General features: G+C 53.4%; 1 protein-coding gene across 2 annotated transcripts in view; it reads right to left on the reverse strand.

The window, feature by feature from the left end:
• Positions 1 to 20164, reverse strand: part of TDP1 (tyrosyl-DNA phosphodiesterase 1) — a 57233-nt gene that overhangs the window by 32262 nt on the left and 4807 nt on the right. For both annotated transcript variants that reach the window (XR_008795073.1, XM_056133888.1), the window contains exons 4-10: positions 17736 to 17832; positions 12113 to 12147; positions 10145 to 10237; positions 6477 to 6644; positions 6079 to 6157; positions 2985 to 3170; positions 1080 to 1128 (exon numbers count right to left, since the gene is read on the reverse strand). Coding sequence is in view for 1 of the 2 variants with exons in the window: in XM_056133888.1 (XP_055989863.1) it covers positions 1080 to 1128; positions 2985 to 3170; positions 6079 to 6157; positions 6477 to 6644; positions 10145 to 10237; positions 12113 to 12147; positions 17736 to 17832 (707 nt within the window). In the remaining variant the exon portion in view is untranslated. The remainder of the gene's footprint in view (positions 1 to 1079; positions 1129 to 2984; positions 3171 to 6078; positions 6158 to 6476; positions 6645 to 10144; positions 10238 to 12112; positions 12148 to 17735; positions 17833 to 20164) is intronic.

Here is a 20164-nt window from a genome sequence, read left to right on the forward strand (position 1 = left end):
GAGTGCAGAGCCAGGAGGAACCCCTGAGCATCACTGGGTGTGCCGAAACCAAAAACCAACCCCCCCCCCCCGAAAAAAAAAGTTTAGGAAACAGCATTGGCCTGAGGTTGAAATACCTCTCAAGAGGACCCTTGGCACTCAGAGAGAAGGACCTTGAGAGATCAGGTATCAGGACCTGGCCCGATCACGGGCTCCCCTTCAGTTCTGTTTTTTGCTTTTTCTTTTTTTTTGGGGGGGGGGGTCACACCCGGCGATGCACAGGGATGATTCCTGGCTCTGCACTCAGGAATTACTCCTAGCTGTGCTCAGAGGACCATATGGAATGCTGGGAATCGAATCTGGGTCGGCCACGTGCAAGGCAAACACCCTACCCGCTGTACTATCGCTCCAGCCCCTGCCCTTCAGTTCTGGAGCTGAGGCCAGTCTGGCTCAAACACTGTGCTTCTAAGCCGGCAAGCAGGGGAGGCGAAAGGGGGCTGGACTCAAAAGTGGGAGGTGCTGTGTCCTCTGCACCTGTTGTGCGGGGCTGAGAGGGATCCTCCTGGTCCCGATGGGGACAGTCACTCGGCAGGCTACTGCTTTGGATGTAGTATCCTCACGAGATCCTCACGAGCATCCTCATGAGAGCCTCCGCCCGCACAGGCTTACCTCGGGTCTCGATCCCGTGACATCAAGGAGGAAGGTACTCCAACCACCTGCCTTGAAAAGGCTTGTCATGATGTGAGGGCGGGGGGCTGTAGGTAACCTCTTCACTTTGTTTTTTTTTTTTTTTTTTTTGGTTTTGGGTCATACCCAGCGAGGCACAGGGGTTACTTCTGGCTCTACACTCAGGAATTACTCCTGGCAGTGCTCGGGCTGGGGTGTGTGTGTGTGTGTGTGTGTGTGTGTGTGTGTGTGTGTGTGTGTTGGGGGGGGTGGGGGACCATATGGGATGCTAGGAATCGAACCCAGGTCAGCCACGTGCAAAGCAAATGCCCTACCTTCTGTGCCATCATTCCAGCCCCCACTAGTACTCTTCTCACGTGTGTGACAAATACTCCGAGGTATTTGTCACACTGTACCAGTCTCTCCTCTCTTACCTGGGTAACCTTCTAAGCTGGTTCGCACATTTTCCACGGAGGGATAGATCTAAAGAGGAAAGAACGTTATAAAATAGGAGACTAACACCCAAGAATAGCCGAGATAAGTACCAGGAGATTTACTCCATGGCTTGGAGGCCAGCCGCACATGCTGGGGGAAAAGGCAGGTCAGATAGAGAAGGGAGCACCAAATAAAGGGTGTTGGGAGGATCCTTCCAGGATGGAAAATATGTGCTGAGAGAAGACTATAGACCGAACATGACTGCCAGTCAATGCCTCTTTTGCAAACCACAGCACCCAAAAGGAGAGAGAAAACAAAGGGGAATGCCCTGCCACAGGGGTGGGGTGGGATGGGGGGCTGGGGGCTGGGAGGGATACTGGGAGCACTGGAGGTGGAGAATGGGCACTGGTGGAGGGATGGGTACTCGATCATTGTATAATTGAAACCCAAGCACAAAAATCTGTACGTCTACAACTGTACCTCATGGTGTTTCACTAATAAAAATAAAATAAAAAATAAAATAAATTATCAGAATGAAAAAAAGAAAAAAACCAAAGAACCAAAACACATTTGTCCAAAAGATTTCATTTTTTCAATTGTACTTTATATTGGGCAGTGCTGGGTAGGGGCAGGTGGACAGGGACAGAAACTCAGGGCTCACATGCGTCAGGCGTGTGCTCTGCCACTTGGGTGAAATTCCTGGGCCCCCATATTATTTTCCTTTTATTCTTTAGAAGCACATCAGATTAAAAAGCGTTTGCACAGCAAAAGAAATAACAGCCAAGGCCGGGAGAGAGCTCCAGGGGCTGCAGCCCGGCTTGGCAGGCACAAGGCCCTGGGGCTGGGTCCGTACCTGTCCAGTACCATTGGGTGCAGCTCTTAGCACTGCTGGGGAGCCCCCCCCTCAACAAAACAAGAACAATCAGAAAAGAAAGCAATCAGGATGAAACAACACTCTACTGAATGGGGGGAAAAAAAAGGTTTGCACATATATCATACACAGTTTTGCTACTGTTTTGGGGTCACACCTAGAGGTGCTCATGAAATTACTCCTGGCTTGGTGCTCAGGGGACCACAGGGGATGCTGGGGATCAAATCGAGTTGGCCACGTGTAAGACAAGCACCTTACCAGCTGTACTATGGCTCCAGCTCCCAAACATCATACACTGGGTAAAGGTTTAGTGCCAGAGGCATAATAAAGAACCAGGAAAAATAAAAAAGATTATTTGAACAGACAGAAGTCCAAAGAGACGGTTCTAAGAGGAACCTGAAAAAGTGACACCCATCACTTAGTGAAACGTAAGTCAAAATCCTGCAGATGCCAATGGGCCCTGTGAGAATGGCTACATCATGGCAAGGAAATGAAGGGGAAAAAAAAAGCCCTTCTGGGGCTGGAGCAATAGCACAGCGGGTAGGGCTTTTGCCTTGCACGCAGCCCACCCAGGTTCGATTCCCAGCATCCCCTGAGCACCACCAGGGGTGATTCCTGAGTGCAGAGCCAGGAGTAACCCCTGGGCATCACCGGGTGTGACCCAAAAAGCAAAAATAAATAAATAAATAAAACAAAACAATCTCGCCTTCTATTAAAAAAAAAGCCTTCTGTACTCCTGCTGGGAATGCAAATTCATGTAACCATGCTGGAATGCAATGGAGCTTCCTCAAGAAGTGAGAACGAGGGGCTGGAGAGAGAGCACAGAGGCAGGGGAGGAATGACCTGAGCAGGGTGGCGTGTGGTCAGGCTGACCCCAGGTGTGGTCACCAGGCAGGCTGCTGCTGGACGTTTCTCAGCATGGCAGACCCCCGCTGCCCTGCAGAACCACCAGCCCGTGGCAGGAGAGGCAGAGGGGGAGCATGGAGGATGGGCGAGACAGAGGGGGCAACGCAGGTGTGCGGGCAGGACTCACCAGGTGCAGGGGGGCAGCGCTGCTGCCCAGGGCCCTGGCTCCGTGGCCCAGGCTGCCCAGGCTCTCCTTAAACTCGGAACACAGCCACTTGGACTCGTCGGCGCCCAGGGACCCGATGCTCGAGAACTGGCCCACGATGGGCCAAGCGTCCGCTCGGGGCTCAGAGGCGGCGTGCTCCTTGAGAAGCTGCAAAGACAAGACGTTGGGACGACTCAAAACGGGGCTGTTCTGGCCCTGGGATCCTTCCCGGGCAGGGCCACCTGGGAATAGGGGTGCGGCGTGTCAAACCCAGGGCCGCATTGCTTGCTCGCTGGGAGAGACTTTCAGAGCCCGACACTGTTTTACTTTCATGGGGGTTAAAAAACACAGGTTAAAAAACTTCCAATTAAAAAAAAAACAGTACTAACCAAACCAAGTAAAGTAAGTAAAGGCCCTCCCGTTGTTCATCGATTTGCTCGAGCGGGCCCAGTAACGTCTCCATTGGAGACTTTGTTGTTACTGTGTTTGGCATATTGAATATGTCACGGGGACCAAACCAAAGGGAAATATATTTTTTCCCCATTTATTTATTTTTTTGCTTTTAGGGTCACACCTGGCAATGCACAGGGGTTACTCCTGGCTCTGCACTCAGGAATTACTCCTGGCAGTGCCCAGGGGGCCATATGGGATGCTGGGAATCAAACCCGGGTCGGCCATGTGCAAGGCAAACGCCCTACCTATACTTTGTGCTGTTGCTCCAACCCCCATTTATTTTTGAATTGAATCACAGTGATATACACATTTACAAAGCTGTTCATGATTGGGTTTCAGTCAAATAATTTCCCAACACCCGTGCCTTCACCAGTGTACTTTTTCCAACGACCCAGTTGGTCCAAGTTCCCCCACTGCCCATCCCGATCCCACCGCCTGCCACTATTATTATTATTATTTTTGCTTTTTGGGTCACACCCGGCGATGCACAGGGGTTACTCTTGGCTCATGCACTCAGGAATTACTTCTGATGGTGTTCGGGGTACCATATAAGATGCTGGGAATTGAACCAGGGTCGGATGTGTGCAAGACAGACTCTCCCCGCTGTGCTATCGCTCCAGTCCCCAACTATCCCTCTCTTAAGGGAGACATTTTAAAGCAAGATTTGTCTTGGGATAAATGTCTGAAAACCAATCCAGAGAAAGAGAATTTTTCCGCCCTGAGATCAATCTTTGTAGTATTCTGGGCAACAGACCCGATGGATGGTGTGTTTACTGCTCAGGTTTGGAGAGCCCAATTGCTTGCAAGCACAGAGCTGACAGGCCTGGGGGCGGGGGCAGGGATTTGTACAAAAACCAAGTGGCTGATGCACTGAGAGAAAGGGAGAGCTTTTAAGAAAGTCCCTCAGAACTCCAGTAAGTGTGAGGCAGGACTTCTGCGCTTTCATTCTGCCGGCCAGCAGAAAGCCGCTCTGGTCACTAAACTTGTTCGGCAAGGGACGATGGCAGAAAGTCATAGAGCTGACAGCGTGTGCGTCACTGATTTCTGTGTGTGGCATCTGTTCATTATAGATCCGTCAAAAGCCGCCACACCTGGAGGGGCACCCACCCTCCAGCCCTGCCACGAGGAACAGGGAAACTAACACAAGGGCAGATGCTCAGTCACTTAGGATCATCTGCCTGAGACCTCCGGTGGCCGGCCCTTGGGGGCCAGGAGATAGCGCAGGTGTTCTTAACGGGAACTGCCTGGCCCGGGTTCTCACCCCAAGAACTGCCGGGGGTAGCTCTGGGAGTCCTGAGCCGTATCGGGTGGCCCTAGTGGCCCCCAGCACCACACCCACAGAGCCCAGAGCCTCGGACCACTGACTCAGTGGTGGATTATTACTGAGATCGGCCTCTGGGTCCCTGAGCACTGATTGGGAGGCCCCCCGCCTGCCAAAAAGAAAAAGACAAAAACAACAACAACAACAACAAAAATGGGGCCTAGGAAGAGTTCGACAACTGAGTGTATTCTTGGGGTTGATCCCACGGGAACAGCCAGAAGAGGCCACAAACCCAGCCCTCCACGCCCTCCACCCCCACAACCCCAGCACCCAGCCGGGAGCACCCCGAGCACTGCTGAGTGAGATGTTAAAAAAAAAACAAAACAATTAAAAAAAATGGGGCTGGAGGGAGATGGGACAGTGGGGGCGGGGGGGGGGGGAGGGCATTTTTCTTGCATGTGGCTGACCCGAGTTTGATTTCCGGTATCCCATAGGGGTACCCTGAGCCCCGCCAGGAGTGATCCCTGAGGGCTGAGCCAGGAGTAACCCCTGAGCATCACCAGGTGTGGCCCCCAAACCAAACCAAACCAAACAAAAAGAAAAGAAAACCGAAAACCGGAGTGGTGCTGTAACTGGAAGGCACCGGAAACTTCCAGCCCACGTCCTGCAAGTCTCATCACTGGAAACTACCCTGAGAAACTCAAGGTCTCCTGAATGAGCCCCAGACTTGGGGACAAGTGCTCAGGAACGATCACAGAAGAGATACTGGCTGGGAATCTCTTCAGACAAATGGGGGGGAGCTTGTTTCCATGGCTACTGCTACCCCCTCTCCCCCCAACAGTCAATACCCGTGAGTGATCAATTCTATTGTATTCTTTTATTTTTATGTTTAATATTCTTATTTATATTTTTATTTTATATCTATTTTATTATATTTATTACATATATTATATTTGTTATATTTTATTTATTTTTATTTTATTTATATTTTTATTTATATTTTTTATTTTTATTTTTTATTGTATTCATGTTTTGCCCCACAGGTTTTTGTCCTTCTGTTCTTTTACCTTGTACCCTGGAAAGCAAATCAGCTTCCCGCAGAACACAGCAGCATCGATCCGACACATCCAAGAACGCTCTTGCTTCTGGCGCCCCTTTGAACACCCCCCCGTGGGCTTTCTGCTGTTTTCCTCTTTTATGGCAAAACTGTCTTAGGTCCAATTAGCTATGAGGCCAAACTGCCCAGAGCCACCATTAAAATACACAAATGCTAGGCATGGAAAAGTTGGAGTATGTACATTGCAAATGGGAAAGATATGGAAGGAAAAAAAAAAGGGCCAGACAGCCACCGTCTACTGTTACCTTCCTGAGTCTGAAATGTCCCCAATCATCTTTCTGACTTCCCTGGAAGCGCCCGGGGGTCGAGCCGATCAGGTACACGCTGGAGAGAGAGGAAACCCACGTGAGAGGTGCCGAGACAGGACATGGGTGGGCAGCCCCCACCCCTCCAATCACAGAACACACAGGAAGACAAATGTCCCGTGAAACATCCTAAGGACAGGCCGTTTCCCTGGGACGCTTGGTGGACAGCGAGGCCATACATGGGCTCCGGGAACAGACCCGCGGGCTTGCTGGTCTCTGCCTCGGTGCCTGAGACCCTGATGCAATGACCAGTCCCCATCACTTTCCCCAGGGCCCGTGGCCTGGCCACACTCCCACACTGTCCGTCTGCCCCGCGGACCGTGGGGGAGGACACGCACCGGGTCTCGGAGAGGTCGTGCTCCCGGATGAGGTCCACCCACTCCTGGAGCGGGGGGACGTTGTAGGCCGTCAGGTAGCTGATGAGATCGGCTTTGAAGTGGGTGGCCGAGTCCCCGCCGCCGGGGCTCCCGGGGGCCAGGCGTGGGTACAAAGGGCTCAGCCATATGCTGGAGGAGAAAAACGAAAAAGTCCATCGTCAGCCACCAGGCCTGGGATCCATCGTTGTGGGAGATCTCTGCATGTTGTCAGGGTGGGCCCCTCAGATGAGGCAATGCTTGAGGGGAGGGGTGGAGGTGGGAGAGAAATCCATCGCGGTGCACCTGGGGCATCTGCGGGAACTGCGTTAGAACGCCTCAGCGTGAGTTCAAGACCCCGTCATCCTGGGCAGCCCCTCCTCCTTCCTCATCTCCTACCCCACACCCCTGCCTGGCTCTGGGCACCCAAACGCTACCAGTTCCAGTCAGAACAGACACGGCCCACCCAGCCCCAGCAAAGGTCCCACAAGGACACCTGCCTCACTCAGGGAGCACCACCGGCTCCTCCCTGATCCCCTAAGCCGCTTTGGGGTAGAGTGCAGAATCAGTGTCTAAGCACTGTCTCCTCATCTGCACACTCCAGCCTGCCCCCCAAACCCCAGGCTGCAGCCCAGACAAGGAGCAAATGCCCCCCCCCCCCCATCTCGGGTACACACGGGAAGTCCTCAAGGCTGTTACCGTTGGAGGCCACTGAGTCCCGCCCAGTCAAGTCCCAAGTGAAAACCGTCCAGTTCCTCTTTCACTCGATGCCTCCAAGGCCGGGCAGGACTCAGGCCTGCAGGGAGGAAGCGTTCCCCAAGCCTGGGACTGGTGGGTGGGTGTCACCCAGCTCTGCCCAGCTCTGCCCAGCTCTCTCCCACGAGGCCCCCTGACTAAGGCCACGGCTGAGCGACAAGGATGTCATGCTTGGAGCAGCAAGCCTGAAGGCCTCCCGGCCGGCCAGTATGTGTGATGGCCAAATGGTGCAGGACACATGGGCGAGGAGGGGAGGTGGACTTCTAAGTCACGCAGTAACTTTCAAAATTTCTGCAATGACACTAGATCACAGTTGAGTCATGAGACGTCTGACACTGCACAAAAGGGGCTGAGAAAACCATCCTGGCCCAAAACTTTTTTTTTTTGGAGGGGGGAGGGAGGGAATGCGGAGAAAGGCCACACTGGCAATGCCCAGGGGTCACTCCTGGCAGGGCCCCGGGAGCCCCATGGGGTGCTGGGGATCGAACCCGAGTTGGCTGCTTGCAAGGCAAGTTATCTACTCATTGGACTATCTCCCTGGCCCCTTAAATCATTTATTTTATTACTTATTTAAAGTGTTTTGCTTTTTGGGTCACACCTGGCATTGCTCAGGAATTATTCCTGGTGATGCTTGGGGGACCATCTGGGATGCTGGGAATCAAACCCGGGTCGGCTGCGTGCAAGGCAAATGCCCTACCTACTGTGTTATTGCTCCAGCCCCAAATCGTTTATTATTATTATTATTATTGTTTTTGCTTTTTGGGTCACACTTGGCGATGCACAGGGGTTACTCCTGGCTCTGCACTCAGGAATCACTCCTGATGGTGCTCAGAGGACCATATGGGATGCTGGGAATTGAACCCGGGTCAGCCGTGTGCAAGGCAAATGCTGTAGTCAGTGTACTATCAGTTCAGCTCCCCCCCCCACCCAATCATTTATTTTTAAGGGCCCCAAAACCCCTCTGTGTCTTTCCCCTCAATTGCATGTGCCACAGCAGCTAAGGTGCCTTGCCTGCTCGGTTTCCACCTGAGGCCAGGAGGAGAGGGAGGAGCAGCGTTCTGGACCCCTCGAGAGTCCAGGATGCTGACGATCGATCACTCGCGTCCCTGAGAATAAGTCCTGGAAGTTCTGGACCCACAAGCCTGCAAGGAGACCTGGAGGCAGGGACTATGCCCCCACCCCCAGCCCTGCACGGGGCCAGTGACGCTGCTCTGGGAGAAGAGGGTCCAGTGGGACCCTGAGTATCCATGGGAGACTGTCCGGAGCCTGGCTGGGGTGGGGGAAGCGACTGGTCAGAGGGGACCAGTGATGCCTGGCTCCGGGGCAAGACTGACCATCGGGCTCGAAAAGGCCTTTGGAGGGGGACCCAGCCGCTCTGTCTGAGCTGTGGTCTACCCACGGGAAGGAGACTGACCGACAGGGTCTGGGCTCATGGCTGGCACGTGCCCATGAGGAGTATGAGCCCACCCGGGCCATGAAGGGGGACTACCGGGGGGGCAGTGGGGCAGATGCTGGAACCTGGCAGGACCCCAAGCTGCAGCTCCTCCCCAGAAGGCAGAGGACCGGCCACAAGGACCCTGTGAAAGGGAAGTGGAGGCTGACCCCCATGGGCGCTGGCCAGCAGGCCGGGCAAGGCCTGGCAGCCGGGGGAGGGGGGCTGGCACTTACCACCAAGGAACCCCACCTCCTTAGGGAAATCCAGGATGGGGTCCCTGGGCACTACTTTGCTTGCACACACCTGGGGACTGACCCTTGGCTCAGCAGTCCCCTGGCACGGCCAGGAGGGCCCCCCCCCCCAATCAAAAGCACTGTAAGCACTGTCCCCCCGTTCTCAGGACCTAATTGCCATTCTTTGTTTGGAATTTATAGAAGTCCTATATACTTCAGATGTCTTTATATGAGAAGTTGTTTGGGGTAAGGGAAGGAATTACAGAAAAAGATGTCCATATATAATGTGAACATAAATTTAAAATAAGTCACAATACCAAGCTTTTGGGGAAACCCTAATTTTTGATAAATTAAAGGCGTATGCATGTATTTCTTTCCATTTTTTTGAGTCTAAATGTTGCTTCTCGTCACTTAGATATTAGAATTATCTGAGCACAGGAATATTATTTAGGGCCTTTTCCTCATCACACAGACATAAATTGTGAAAATTCTATTTTACTCGTTACATTGGCTAATATATCCCATATCTGTATTAAATGGTTAGTATTTTAAGTTAGTTATCTATAAAATTTAAGTACTATTGGAGCAATAGCACAGTGGGTAGGGCGTTTGCCTTGCACGTGGCCAACCCGGGTTCGATTCCTCCGTCCCTCTTGGAGAGCCTGGCAAGGTACCAATCAAAAGCATTTTTTTTGAAAGGGGCCAAAACAATAAATAATACGGTGAGGAGGGTGTCTGCTTTGCATGTGGCTGACCCAGGTTCAATCTCAGGCGTCCCAGTGCCCTGAGCACTGCCAGGAGTGATTCCTGAGTGCAGAGCGTGGAGTAACCAGAGTATCACCGGGTGTGGCCCCCAAACACACAAACCCTCAACCTCTGCCACAGCAGCCTAAGGATGTGTGTGCTGAGGCCCTCAGTGAGGGACAACAGCTTGGCACCCAGTGCCCGAGTCTGGAGCTAAAGGCTGGGGAAAAAAACCAGCTCAGGTGGCCCCCATGTTCCCTGGGAAAACAGCGGAAAATCTGCACTTGCCTGGGCCCGCAACTCTCCCTGGACACCCAGCAGGGCGCAGGGGGCAGAGAGACAGAGTGGCCCCGGGGGGTCCCTCATGGGCACGGACCCAGCTCCCAGATCCTGGGAACCGGCCCGGGCCGGAGGTGTGGGTACCGGGAGCTCTCTTGGCTGTGCAACAAGGAGAAAAGGGAGGGGAGGAGTCGTGGGGGACCCACCCCTGCGTCTTCTGGTGCCAGTCGTCGCGGATGAGATTGGAGGTGTGGATGACCACGCGCAGGCCTTCCTCGTACTGCAGAAGCATCATCTTCCTGGAGACACAGAGGGCACGTGTAAAGGCTAAGGCCAGAACCCGACACGGGGAGCTGAAGTGATAGCACAGCAGGTAGGGCGTTTGCCTTGCATGCGACCCACCCGGGTTCAATCCCCGGCATCCCATCTGGTCTCCCCAGCACTGCCACGAGTAATTCCTGAGTGTAGAGCTAGGAGTAACCCCTGAGCATCGCTGGGTGTGACCCAAAAAGCAAAACAAAACAAAACAAAACAATAAAACGAAACAAAAACAAAACCAGAACCCGCCTCGGTCCCGCCACCCAGGCCCATGCGCTGTGCTGTGGATGGGAGGCGGCCGCCTGTGGGCTCCTGGATCCTGTCTCTGCCAAGAGGCCTCTCCTGGAGAACGGGGGGCTCAGACCTCGAGCTTGTCTCCCCGGGGCTAGGAGGAACAAAGGGGGGAATCACGCCACAGGGATGGCTGGTGAAAGGTGCAGTGCTTTACCTGCAAGTGCCTGATGGTCAGAGCGGGCTGCCCTGCATGCCAAGGGCCACAAGCTGGACCCTGGTACCGTGCAGCCCAAACCCTGCTGGGCATTGACCCCTAAGCACCCCTGGGCCTGGGCATCGAGCTGTGTCACCCAGCGGGCTATTTCCGAGAGCGGCTCTCTGAGCACTGGCCAGGAGCCCCCGCCGAGAACAGCCAAGGCCCCAGCAAGCAATAGCGGGCGGGATTCTCATGCCAAGTGATGCCCTTTCTCCGGCTCTGCTTCCTGGTTGAAACCAAGGAGCTGAATGCGGGTTTTGGTTTTTGGGCCACACCCGGCAGTGCTCAGGGCTTACACCCGGCTCTATGGTCTGGTATCGCTCTTGGCAGGTTCAGGGGACCCCATGGGATGCTGGGGATAGGACCCCGGCTGGCCATGTACAAGGCAAACGAATATGCCCTCCCTGCTGCCCTGTGGTTGGGTTTACGAGCACAGGCCAGAGCTGGAGGCTGAGTGGTGCTCCATCCAGCTTCCGAGCAAACTCTTCGTGCTGCAGACACAGGGAACCTGGGGTAGCACCCGTGTCCACTCAGGTCCAGCACAGTGGTCTCCAGCCTCTGCTCCCTGGGCCATGCTGTCCGTGGGTGCAGGGGGTTGGGACCCACTAACTAGTGTTGTCTTGGCTAGAGCGGCCGGGCCACGGGCCACATGAAGGCCAGGGGCAGAGACAGGGATAGATGTGCCAAGGTGACTGCCTCCCAAGCTCGCAGCAAGCCAGCTAGAAAACCGTGATTCCCAGAAAGGGGAACAGCAATTGTAGCTGGAGCAATAGCACAGCAGGGAGGGCGTTTGCCTTGCACGCGGTCGACCCGGGTTTGATTCCCAGCATCCCATATGATCCCCCGAGCACCGCCAGGAGTAATTCCTGAGTGCATGAGCCAGAAGTAACCCCTGTGCAACACCAGGTGGGACCCAAAAGGAAAAAAAAAAAAAAGAAAGGGAACAGCGACAATCCAAGCTTGGTCGTCTCGTTGCCGCCCTGCGTGCTGGGAACCTTTCTCCCACCAGCCCAGTTCAGCCTGCTGATATTCTGCAGGTCGGGCTGTTGTGGCTCTTACCAGAAGCCTAAGGTGACTGTGAGGGTGACCCCCCCCAGCCCCTCCAGACCCTGGCCAATGTCTTGAACTGGAAGCAGAGATGGCCGAGCAAATTTCTTCTTGTTGAGAGGAAGAATCCCCCAGTTTTGTCCCAAGGCTGACACAGCATCACACCCGTCTTCCTGACCTCCTTCCCACGGCCTCCCCCTGCCCCCAGCAAAAGCCTTGCAAAAGCGCTACCCACAGGGCACATGCTGAACAGCACCTACACCCCTCTCTAACCCCCTCTATACTCTATACTTCCCCGTAGTAGGAAAAAATGGCTTACGTGTGGTGTGTTCCGAATGCAATATCCAGTTTTGCCTGGGATGAAAAAGAGGTCATTTTATTTCAGAAACACTCAATATCCTCTAGTTACCGGAGATTAAATTAGAGAAGGCGGCACAGGTTGAATTTTTTTCTCCCCAAGTTAAAATTTTTCAAGGTTGTTTTTGCTGCCCTCTGGTGGAACTTAATGGACAAGGACCTTTTATAACCACTCATTAAAAGAAAAAAAAAAAAAAAGAAAAACAACAAAAAAACCTCTTTTTTTAGAAAAGTTAACCAGAATGATTCAATACATAGCACGACACTTTTAATTCCTGTAATTAGAAGTGTGAGACCTAATTTCTTTCGTTGTCACAAACTAATGGAAACAAAGGAGATTTTTATGCAAAGGTTCTAAATTAGATACTCGACTCAGAGAGAAATTAATCTGTGCAGGAAGATCTCCGAGCACATAGAAAGAAAACACCGTGGTGAGCATAGGGAGTCCTGGAGTTAGAACGGAAGCTCCAAGGCTGCAAGGCTGGAGCGATAGTCCAGCGAGTAGGGCGTTTGCCTTGCACGTGGCCGACCTGGGTTTGATTCCCAGCATCCCATATGGTCCCCCGAGCATCGCCAGGGGTAATTCCTGAGTGCAGAGCCAGGAGTAACCCCTGTGCATTGCCGGGTGTGACCCCAAAAAGAAAAAAAACAACCCCCCCAAAAAAAAATCAAGAATGGAAGCTCCTTCTCTTACAAGCACGCCAGCGGCTGCAAATTTAGCTCCTACACTGAGGCCTCCAACAGTAGACAGTCACGTTCCTTGGCAAAATCTACTCGGCTCACAGTTTTACTTCCTATCACTGGGTGAGGACGGGCAGGGAAGGAAAAGAGCCATTCCCAGGCTACTTTCTGAGAGTCCCAGGGAGGCAGATGACAAGATTCACCTGCATCACTGCAGGAGCTCGGCAAACCCACTGGGCTAGGCGCAGAGAGGCCCTAGCCCCTGGACCATGATGCCAGTCCCAGAGAACACACTTTTATACTAGTACAGGCCTATCTGGATTATCCCCTTGAATTTTTTCTCCACACTAAATTTCACACATTTGTAGGATTTATCTATTTCACGTAAATCTTAAAAAACGTGCTTTCCAACCAGTGCTGGCGCGGATGTGGCAAGAAAGGGACCCTCCTTCACTGCTGGTAGGAATGCCGACTGGTCCAACCCTTTTGGAAAAACAGTATGGACGATTCTCCAAAAATTAGAATTTGATCTCCCATTTGACCCAGCAATACCACTCCTGGGAATATATCCCAGAGAGGCAAAAATGTATAGTCGAAGTGACATCTGCACTTGTTTGTTCATGGCAGCACTCTTTACAATAGCCAGAATCTGGAAAAAACCTGAGTGCCCGAGAATAGATGACTGGTTAAAGAAACTTTGGTACATTTACACAATGGACTACTATGTAGCTGTTGGAAAAGATGAAGTCATGAAATTTACATACAAGTGGTACTACATGGAAAGTATCATGTTAAGCGAAATGACTCAGAAAGAGCAGGATGGACACAGAAAGATTGCATTCATTTGGGGAACATAAAGCAACAAAACGGGAGACTAACACCCAGGAGTGGCCGAGATTAGTACCAGGAATTTTGCTCCATGGCTTGGAGGCCAGCCACACGTGCTGGGGGAAAAGGAAGCTCAGATAGAGAAGAGAGCACCAAATTAAGGGTGTTGGGAGGATCCTCCCAGGGTGGGAGAAGCATGCTGAAAGTAGACTAGAGACCGAACATGATTGCTACTCAATGCCTCTTTTGCAAACCACAACACCCAAAAGGAGAGAGAGAACAGAGGGGAATGCCCTGCCACAGAGGCAGGGTGGGATGGGGGGGGGGGGGGGATGGAGGGTGGGAGGGATACTGGGACCCGTGGTGGTGGAGGATGGGTGCTGGTGGAGGGATGGGTACTTGATCATTGTATACCTGAAACCCAAGCACAAAAATTTGTAAGTCTGTAACTGTACCTCATGGTGTTTCACTAACAAAAAAATAAATTAATTAAAACAAAACAAAACAAAAACGTGCTTTCACAGATAAAAGGCCCTCCCGTTGATCGTCGATTTGCTCGAGCGGGCCCAGTAACGTCTCCATTGGAGACTTTGTTGTTACTGTGTCTGGCATATCGAATACTAGAATGATTCACAATATCAGCTTTTAAAACTCACATGCCTGTAAAAAAAAATGTTTGTGAAAAGAAATTTTTTCCTTGATCAATTTATTTTAACGATTTTGTGGGATTCCTGATTAGCCCATGTGTTCAGGTGTCACCATCTCCACAATTTAAAAAAAAAGTGATTTTTCAAATCCTGAACATGAGATTTAAAAAAGAAAAAACAAAAGAAACATAGTAAGCGGACAACAAATGGTCAAAGTCATCGGCGCTATAGATTTCGTCTACAGAATTGAGATTACATGAGGGTTGAGGGCAGGAGGGTCCCCGGGGAAACTGGAGGGGATGGGGGGTCCCCTAGTGGAGGGGTGCTGGAATGACGTCTGCAGGAAAAGTATGAGTAACAATAGTGGTTGGACTGATAGCACATCGCACATCGGTAGGGTGTTTGCCTTGGTGTGGCTGACCCGGCTGATCCAGGTTCAGTTCCTCCGCCCCTCTCGGAGAGCCCGGCAAGCTACCGAGAGTATCTTGCCCACACGACAAAGCCTGACAAGCTACCTGTGACGTATTCGATATGCCAAACACAGTAACAACAAATCTCACAACAGAGACGTTACTGGGCCTGCTCGAACAACTCGATGAACAACGGGAGGACAGTGCTACAGAACAGTGCTAGAGCAAGAGTGCCAATCCTAGTACCTCAATAAAAATGGGTACAAAAAAAGATAATACACTGAATCTGACTAAACGGCACCTTTACAAAGCCACAGGGAAGGTGGCCAAGAAGCAGAAAACACTTTACCGCCCATTGGGGTTCAGGGTAGCAGGCCCTGGGTTATTGCCCAGACCTTCACATGTAGGAAATATGAGAGTTAAACGGGTCAGGGTGGGAAAACAGTTTATGGGCCACAGCTTTGAAAATGCTTAGCCAAGACTTGAGCCCCCGAGTCTCATCTGTAACCACCAGGCAGGCAATGCCCAGGACTCTGAGGGAAGCTGAGAGGCTGAGGGCTCAGGAAGGGGAACAGCTGGGCTCTCTGGACCCTAGCATGGGACCCCACCCCACCCATCTGGGGAGCTGGTCTGTGGGAGGTAGTGAAGGGGCCCGGGGGTAAGTGGGGGGCACCCAGCCAGGGGCTGCCCAGAACACAATTCTCCTTGACTCCACATTTGGGGGTGCCATGAAAGATCAGCATGTGTTTGGTGGGGTCTGGCCACAAGAGAGAGGGGACTGTCCCTCCCCTGCTAAAATGTCTACCTTAGGAAGAAGACTGTCACTGTGTGCGCTGACCCCTTGAGAAAGTCACAGCCACAAGACTTGGCTTTCGAGTTTAGTTTTGCTGTAAACCGTGAGCTTTTGGGCTAGCCCCAAATATGCCTGTGCCCAGCAACTGCCCAAGGGAGGCGGAGAGCAGAACTGGCACTTCATTTCCGGGATGCAGGACAGACGGGGGGTTGAGACATCACCAACAGGGCTGGGGCAGACCCCAGCATCTGAACCCTGCCTCCATCCCAAGTTCCTCTAAAGACGCTGACTGAAGGGGCCGAAAGGATAGTACAGCAGGCAGGGCGTTTGCCCTGCACGTGGCTGACCCGGGTTCGATCCCCGGCACCCCATATGGTCCCCCAAGCACCACCAAGAGTCATTCCTGAGTGCAGAGCCAGGAATAACCCCTGAGCATCGTCGGGAGTGACCCACAAAGAAAAAAAATGCTGATTGAAGTGTCTGAGCCAAGTCACATGACACTTCTATGTCACTGAAAAAGAAAACCCCAAGAATTCACCTTCAAGAGAGGCAAAAAGGGTCATTTCAACAGATCCCATGAGGTCACAATTCCTGCAGAGCGCTGGACGGGCTCTGGTCAAAGGAACGGCTCTTTGCAGGGGTCACAGCTCACCGCGCCCCCTAGTGGCCGGCCTGTGGCAGTACTAGGAGGGGCAGCCTCACCTTCCATAGCAGGGACCCGGAAATCAGTCAAGAAACTCTTGAGTCTCCCAGTTCCTGTTGTCACTTTATTTTCTGTCCCCCGGGAATCTGATAAGCTATTAAGGCAGCCTAACCTCTTGTGCTTGGAAATAAGAGCCCAACAAAAGGACTTGAGGACAGATTTTGGGCAAATGCTTTCACAAAGTGGTACAATGGGTACAAACCCTTGTTCTACGGGGTGGAAGCCAACTAGTGAAAGTGCAGGTTGGGGGCGGCTGGTGGTGGTGCTCGGCTGTGGCAGGCCAGCTCAGACCCGGCCCAGGGGCACAGGGTCCTCGGAGAAGGGGCAACCCCAGGAGACACAGCTCAGTGCCCTCAGGAAGGTGACCAAAACCAGACCGGAAGCATGGGGCCCTCTGAATTCCTTCCCTCCCCCGGACCCCCAGTTTCTAGCTGGAACACAGTCAGGGCGCTCTCGGACACGGAGGGGAAAGCACCGGGCACAATTTGTGCTTGAGACTCGCTGGTCACGTTTAACTTGCTGTGCTCCGGCGGGAAAGTACGGGGACAAAGTTACGGGGATACTGCAAAGAAACTGGAGGGCAGTGCAGCCTTTACTATCTGTGCGTGCGTGCATGTGTGTGTGCATGCGTGCGTGTGTGTGTGTGTGTGTGTGTGTGTGGTGAGGGGGGGTCATCTTCCATTTTGTTTTGATCCCAACAGGCCGTGCTGATCCACCTGTGGTGGGACCACCAATGATCCCTTAGCCCCCCACCTGCTATGGCCAGACCTTACACTGGGTTCCCCCAAATAACTTGGGGGATTATGATTCTGGCACAGCCTGGCTGCGAGAGCCGCCGGAGGAGCTGGCACGGCAGATGCACACGGGAACACAAAGGAAAAGGCCCAAGACTCAGGTTTCCGGAGAGGCACCGGGAAGAAACTGGGAGCAAGCTGATGGGGCGGCGGGAGGAGAGACGGGGTCCTCCTGACAGCAAGGCATGCCGGGGCAGGCAGGCAGTGGCTAAGAGCACAGGTCAGTGCCACGACCTGGGCAAGGGGAAGCACCGGGTACGCATCCCACCGGAGCAGGAAGGAGAACTTGGCGTGGAAGGCGCCAGAAGGACCAGGGTGGCCAGAGGCCACAATACCCGGGCTCTTTGATCAGCAGTGCTCAGGGCTTGATCCCGGCTCTGCGCTCGAGAATCACTCCTGCCATGCTCGAAACCCTACGGGATGCTGTGGGAGGGAACCCGGGTCTGCCGTGTGCAAGGCAAGTGCCCCGGGCCCTTGGTAATTTGCGCTCTGTAGATGTCTATTCCACGGGCACACGCCCAGCCCTGGGTTTGAGTGACTGCTTCTCCAGAGAAGAAGGAGACCCCCATCAGGAGAGGCTGCTTCGGGGCCAGAGCAGCGCTGGTGGTGGGGGCTGGAGAGGGGAGTCCCACATAGGGGGAGTGGGGGGGGGGACATACAGGAAGGGGGTTGGGTTCAAGGTCCGGGTCCCCCCTCCAGGCGTCTGAGGGTGCCAGCAATGCGGCTTACCTGGCAGAGGGAAACGTTTGCGTAGGGCTTCGCCTGGGCCTGCAGGTGGGCCTTGGCTTCCCGTTTGTCACCGTGCACAAGGAGGATGGGCGTCCCCCTGCAGAGAGCAGACGTGTAAGGACCTGCCGCTCATCATGCAGACCCCCCCACCCCCCCGACACATTAGAAAGCACCGCTGGTCACGCGGACCCTTGCTTCCGCCCACTGGACACACTTTCTGGCCGCCAGGGTGGCTGAGAACTGGGCGATCCCTGAGCAGGGGAGGGGGGTCAGTGATCCCCCCGAACGGACATTGACAATAAGGGCCCGGGCAGTGGGGGGAGGGGTGACCCAGGCTGTCACTTGGAAGGCCCGAGTGATTTTCTTTGTTGGCCCAACAGGATTGTTGGGAGCACTGTGCTTCAGAGTAGGATAGAGATCGGAGTTAGGAGGATGCAGAGACAGGCCCTCTCCTCTCCCTTGTTAGGGAGAGACAGTGTCCTCATAGCCAAGAGTCAGGAAACTCCTGGGGCCTCCAGGTCACGCAGGGCCCTGGCCCACAGCACGAGGCCGAGTCCCTGGTGGAACTGTGTGTTCTGACGAAGCCTTCTGTAATTGCAAGGCGATGCTGCCGCTATTCCAACAGAGCCCGCACTCCTGGGGGAATGCCAGGGCTCCTTTGAACTCCCAAAAGCCAACACGAAGAAAACACTCTTCAGCAATAGATTAAAAGAGCTTTTAAGGGAACCATAATCTTTGCCGGTTAAATCAAAGCAAGATAATCCTGGGAAATCAATATATCTTTACAAGCTTGCCCGACAAAACCCAAATTGGATTTTTCTCCGACAAGCAATCAGTCGGGACGAAGCACCAGCCGCTTCCACATTTATCAATCTCACGGCAGAACGGGAGTCGGCCACACGCGCCCGGGACCACGCTCGCTCACAATAGCGTTCTAGCAAAGGTGCTGCAGCGCTGACCCTAACTAACCCCCAAGACCCCCGTACCCCAGGTATTCGAACTGGTTAAGAAAAAACACGACAGGCATGCTGACTTCAGTCTACGGGCAGAAACTCTGCTGGCAGAAACTCTGCAGAGATACTCAGGCCAGTGACGGATGGGCGGAAGCAGACGTCCTCGATAACTCCCTCACCTCTACTGGGTTTATAAACGACCCTAGAAAGGCACAGCGGCTGTGCGTACCTACTCATGTGGGCCGAGAGGGCCCAGACCAACTTTGGTAAGGGCGTTTCTGGCTAAGTATAGAATTCAGGTCCCGAGTAAGGCAGAGAGCACCTTTGTGTGTGTGTGTGTAATGCAGAGCGCCCTCGTGTGTGTGTGTGTGTGTGTAATGCAGAGCGCCCTCGTGTGTGTGAGAGTAACGCAGAGCGCCCTCGTGTGTGTGTGTGTAACGCAGAGTGCCCTCATGTGTGTGTGTGTAACGCAGAGCGTCCTTGTGTGTGTGTGACGCATAGTGCCCTCGTGTGTGTGAGTAACACAGAGTGCCCTCGTGTGTGTGTAACGCAGAGTGCCCTTATGTGTGTGTGTAACGCAGAGTGCCTTCATGTGTGTGTAACGCAGAGTGCCCTTATGTGTGTGTGTAACGCAGAGTGCCTTCATGTGTGTGTAATGCAGAGTGCCCTTATGTGTGTGTAACACAGAGTGCCTTCATGTGTGTGCAACACAGAGTGCCCTTGTGTGTGTGTGAGTAACGCAGAGTGCCCTCGTGTGTGTAACGCAGGGCGCCCGTGTGTGTGTGTGTGTGTGTGTATGTGTGTGTGCACGCGTGCGTGCATGGGTGCACATGCGCAGAGAGGGAGAGAGAGCAACCAAGTGAGCAAGAGACGGAAGAGAGCAAGAACGAGAGCAAGAGAGAGAGCGAGCGAGAGAGAGAGAGAGAGAAAGAGAGAGAGAGAGAGAGAGAGAAACTCAGCGAGGGCCGCCAAGCAGCCAAGGGTCTGCAGAAGAGAGACTGATACTCCCTGGCCTGCGTCTCCCGCCTTCCAGAAGGCTCCATGCACCCCTGCTCAAAGCCTAGGGGCAGGCAGAGTCATCGAGGCAGAAGAGACAGCAGGGGGAACCGGGCACCCCCAGGGCACTGGCTTCATCTTTGTTTTGGGGTCACACCCGGCAATGCTAAGAGTTACTCCTGCCTCTGTGCTCGGGGGACCATATGGAACTCGGAGATCGAACCTCGGTTGGCCATGTACTATCCCTCCATCCCTCACTGCCATCATCTTTCCCAGGAAGTTCTCTGTGGCCCTTCTCTACTTCTGGACAGAGCAAAAATCTGTCCGAGAAGCCACGAGACGAGGGAGAGGGGGAAAGTCCCCATCTTTCTCCACGTAACTCCTCAGTCCAGCGCGTTGGACAGTGGTCCCTGGGCAGGGCGCTTCTTGTGGGAGGGGGTTTATCGTGGTGGCGGGGGGGGGGGACGGGGAATAAGTGAC

This window comes from Sorex fumeus, unplaced genomic scaffold (assembly GCF_029834395.1).
Source record: "Sorex fumeus unplaced genomic scaffold, SorFum_2.1 ptg000098l, whole genome shotgun sequence".
Classification (NCBI taxonomy): domain Eukaryota; kingdom Metazoa; phylum Chordata; class Mammalia; order Eulipotyphla; family Soricidae; genus Sorex; species Sorex fumeus.